The sequence below is a fragment of the Octopus sinensis genome, linkage group LG17, assembly GCF_006345805.1.
Source record: "Octopus sinensis linkage group LG17, ASM634580v1, whole genome shotgun sequence".
In the NCBI taxonomy this organism is placed as follows: Eukaryota; Metazoa; Mollusca; class Cephalopoda; order Octopoda; family Octopodidae; genus Octopus; species Octopus sinensis.
In genome coordinates, this window is record NC_043013.1 from 39,488,300 (window position 1) to 39,493,299 (window position 5,000).

General features: G+C 36.0%; 1 protein-coding gene across 1 annotated transcript in view; it reads right to left on the minus strand.

Moving 5' to 3' along the window:
- Positions 1-5,000, minus strand: part of LOC118766646 — a 24,357-nt gene that overhangs the window by 5,249 nt on the left and 14,108 nt on the right. Inside the window, exon 2 of the mRNA XM_036510203.1 lies at positions 1,136-1,174. Within this exon, the coding sequence (XP_036366096.1) occupies positions 1,136-1,174 (39 nt within the window). The remainder of the gene's footprint in view (positions 1-1,135; positions 1,175-5,000) is intronic.

Sequence of the window (5,000 nt, forward strand, 5' to 3'; positions counted from 1 at the left end):
ATTTGAGAAAAATTATCAATATATCTTGAGTGTTGAAAATCCATATTACTTGCAACTGTAGATAGCACTGTATTTAAATTCATGTACTGCTTACATTGTTCAATTAAATTGAGCCCCTTGAAACGATCGTATTGCACTAATACTTGATATCCTGTTACTTAATTTGATGATATATATGTATATATTAGAGGGAAAAGATCAACAAAACGTAGGTAGGACGAGTATCTCAAGCCGTTTAGAATAATAATTAGGGTACGGTGAATTTGAAGTGTTTCAGCTGTTTCTGCGATATCCCAAGTGACAAGCTAGCGTGTCCGTATACTGGGTGTTCGGTCATCAGAGACAGAGTGAGTATGTATGAAAGTTCTAGACAGGGAAATTCATAGTTTTATAAGGAATAAAACAGAAGAATAAAGAGTAAATGTAGACAGAAGAATACAGACAGGAGAATTAAGTTCACAGTTCATCGCTTTCGAGAGGGTATGAGATTATACCTAAGAGCCTATACGGTCCAACCTCCAGACCCTCTGGAAGAAGATGAGTAATCCCAGGTATTTTATTCCTTATAAACTGTGAACCTCCCTGTTCACAACTTTCCAACATACCTTACTCCGATGACGGAATACCCAGTGTACAGGCATGCTAGCCTATCACATGGAATAACCCAGAAACAGCTGTAAGACTTCAAATTCATTCACCTTACTCTAATTAAATTATTCTAAATTACTTGAGTTACTCATCCTACCTTGGTTTTTGTTGTTCTTTTCCCTCTAATATATACCTACTAACATACGTGCCAAATACTGATCCCTAGTTCCAGCCTCAGCTGTGAACTTGGAACCAAACGGATGACCAGTTATAGCACTTACCCAGCGTATCTATATGCTTAGATCACTAGTGAACTAAACCCCTCATATTCTCTCTCCCTCTCTCAAATTATGCATATATATGCGTGTGTGTGTGTGTGTGTGTGTATACGTTTATGAATTTGTGTTCCAAGATTCCTGATGTGAAACCGTGTGTTGAAACAGATTCTGTTGTATTTCGATATGGTTTTTTCTCTTTTTGCCAAATAAACACACGCTCTATATATTTGGAGCAGACACGGAGGGAAAGTATTTCTCAATGTACATACCTGTACCTGCTTCCTGGATCTTCAGTAATATATGAAACACTGAAATGAGAAGAGAAAATATATAGAAATAAAATATGTAATTACCAAATAGCCGCTCAACTACGTTCGAAGGGCTATAACGTCTAGTAATAGTGAATTGGGATTTATTCAGTAAGAGGAACTGGTTTCTTTTCTAATTCTAAATATATATATTTGAATTCGTATTCACAAAGAATTTCTAGTGAGGTTAGGATAGCATTGATTTTAATATGTTGTTGTTTTTTGGGTTTTTTTTTATAGTAAGAAGATTAAATTTAATGAGTTTAGCAAAATATATTTGTTTGAATCTATCATTTCTTTATATTTATAAGGCGCAGGAGTGGCTGTGTGGTAAGTAGCTTGCTAACCAACCATATGGTTACCGATTCAGCCCCACCGCCTTGCACCTTGTTTCTAGAATTGCGGAGATCGATAGAGTATCTTCTGGTTTTGCTGAAGGACGATCATTGTTAGTTTCTCGGTTTAATGTATATGTGTAATATGGGGCGGTAGTGCTTGTGTTGTTACCTATAACAGAGTATGGAAATATTTCTAAACCGCCCCCTCATGGCTACATAACACCCTCAGCGCCCCCTCTATTTTTATATATAAATAAATATATTGTATTTTACTAATTTATATATATACTATGAATCGTTTGATATTTAATAGTATATAATTTGTATACAATTGAGACTCCCTTCGGTCATGACTGACCGTGGGATTGCACCTAGAAAGTTACCCTCCCAGGCACAAGTCCGGGCAAGGTTGTTTATAGAAGGCGAGCGGTCGCCCCTACGAGCCGTCTTCTCCTCTCGTTAGCGGTTCGGTTGCTGAGGGTTTTATTCATTCGAGTCCGTACCAGTTATCTTCACTGGTCGTTGTAATTATTATTGTATTTAATTTGAAAACGACGATGATTTTTATAGTGTGTTTTTCTAAATAAGCCTATTTTTATTTTTAAAAAAAGACAAGATATATTTGAAGAGCAAATTATTATTAATTGCAGACTAGCTTAAAGTGACCCGCTCTACGCGCGGGTGAATGTGTGGTTGTTACTTTCTGTTGCTTCCTTTCTGTTTCTTATCGTCACATTCTCCCTCTTCGTTTCTCTCTCCTTTCTCTCTCACTTTCCCACTCTCTTACTCTTCCCTTCTCACGGACTCTCCCTCGCTTTCTCTTACGCGTGCGCGTAAAATCACAAAAATAATTCAAAGTTACTTAAAATTTTGTGAAATGTGATACATTTTTCTAGTATATTTTGACGGTTCATGATGCAAATGAAGGCTAAAATTTTGGCCTTTAACACAATGCCATTTTTACTCATGTCAATCAAATAATGCAAACAGAAAATAATTAAATCTAAAAATAGAGCAAAAATGTACTCTTTTTAAAATTTGAAAAATTTTACCCCCTTTCCAAATCCCCCAAACTTTTACACCCACAATTAAAGATACACAAAAAGTGACCATTATTCAAACAGCGCAACCTGTCTATCCTATAAAACTCACTTTTTCCCATATTCCTCACCATAGCAACCAAACGGTAGTCCTGAGCAACTTGCAACCTTCCTCACACAATTGCACACCCCATTTTACCCCCAGTGTAAATTTTGGCGCCAATCCGACCACATCTACCCTTAAACCGTTCCCAACCTAAAATGAGACAAACAACCAAGAAATCAAACAACATTTTTGCATTTTAGCTTTATAGATATTGATTAACAGGTTTGTCGGGATGGGGTAAGTCGATTACATCGACTCCAGTAATCAAATGCTACTTATTCTATCGACCTCGAAAGGATGAAGGGCAAACTCGGTCCCGGCGACATTTGAAATCAGAACGTAAAGACGGACGAAATGAAGCTAGGCATTTTGCCCGGATGATAACGAATTTGCTTCAGCCATGCTGGGTCACCGCTTTGAAGAATATTATATCGAATGAATCGGCGTCAGTACTTTTCTAATTGTTAAACCTGGAACTTATTCTATCGGTCTCTTTGGCCGATCCGCTAGGTTTCGAGAATGTAAGCACACCACAGAGGTCGTCAAGCAGTGGTGGGGGACAAACACACATACACACACATATGTATATATATATATATATCTTATTATAAAAGGCAGATTTTATCTGCCTCCCTTTGTCTCTTATAGAAATCTACAATATAGGATTTCTTCAATTACAATTTACCTAGCATTTTTAAGTGTAGAATACATCGGGTCGTGCCAGGTACAGTTTTTCAAATTTCACCCCCAATTAAGCAAAATTTCGAGAAAACTCACATTGTGGTGTGTAACTGAAGTGCTTTTCTTAGTGTGGGCTACAGCACACACACACACACACACACACACACAAACTGAGCGAAATGCTTCACTCACGCTATCACCCTAATTTCTCCTCCTTTCTCTTTGCAAGTGTGCAACGATTAAAGTGAAAGTATTTATATAAAACGAGAGAAGTGTACCTTAAACCACTACTAAAAAAAAAACAAAAACACAGCAAACAGAAACAAATAAATACATAACGATTTACTCCTCACACAATTTCTTCAATTAGAGTTTACCTATGATTTTTCAAAGTACTTCCATTCGGTCATGGCATACAAAATTTCTTTCAATTTCACCCCCATTTCAGAAAAAATTCGAGAAAACTAAATATTTTACCATTTCACTCTTTCACTCTGCATATTACTCCCACTTCCTCTTTACACACATAGACACGCAAATATATAAATAAAATTGTAAGCTAACGTGTGTGTGTGTGTGTGTGTGTGCGTGTGTGTGTGTGTGTGTGTGTGTGTGTGAGGGTGCGTGTGTGTCTGTGTGTGTGCGTGTGTGTGAGTGTGTGACAGGGATGAGCCAGTCAGACTGCTCATCATTTTTGCTAGAAGATCACCCATGGTATTTTATGCTACACCACTGGTTTTCAGTTCATATTAATCAAATTAATATTCACAACAAGAAGGACTATTCATTATAATACATCAGTTCCACACATTTACCCTGGTTCCATTTCGGACAAATGCACAAACATTTGCCATTTCACACATGTATGTAAACAAATTCCTTTCTTAAAAATTTCAATTCATTTTCTTTTTCAATTCATACAAAGTATTTTAGGACGAATATAAGATCTAAAGTATATCCAAGTAGCTGAAAGATCGCCCAAAAGTGTATATAGATATTTAAATGTATTTATATATTCATCTATACTCAGATGTATGTATAATGTGTGTGTATATATTTCCATAGAGGTAACCTTTCACTCCATACAAAGTTATTTAGGACGAATATAAGATCTAAAGTATATCCAAGTAGCAGAAACATCGCCTAAAAGTGTATATAGATATTTAAATGTATTTATATATTCATCTATACACAGATGTATATATAATGTGTGTGTATATATTTCCATAGACGTAACCATTCACTCCGCACAAAGTTTTTTAGGACGAAAATAAGATCTAAAGTTATCTCTAATTAGCACAAAGATCGCCCAAAAGTGTATATAGATATAAAAATGTATTTATATATTCATCTATGCACACATGTATGTATAACGTGTGTGTATATATTTCCATAGAGGTAACCATTCACTCCATACAAAGTTTTTTAGGACGAAAATCTCAATATATAAAACTGTAGTTGTGTGAGTGTCTGTCCCCTTCGATTTAGATTCCTAACTACTCCCACATTTTGCGGTGCAGTTTAACCAAATTTTAGGACGAAAATATTTATATATAAAAGAAAGGTTGTGTGTCTGTCTACTCCGATTTAGATTCCTAACTACTCCCACATTTTGCGATGCAGTTTAACCCAAACCGGGTATCTTATAGTCGTGATTCATA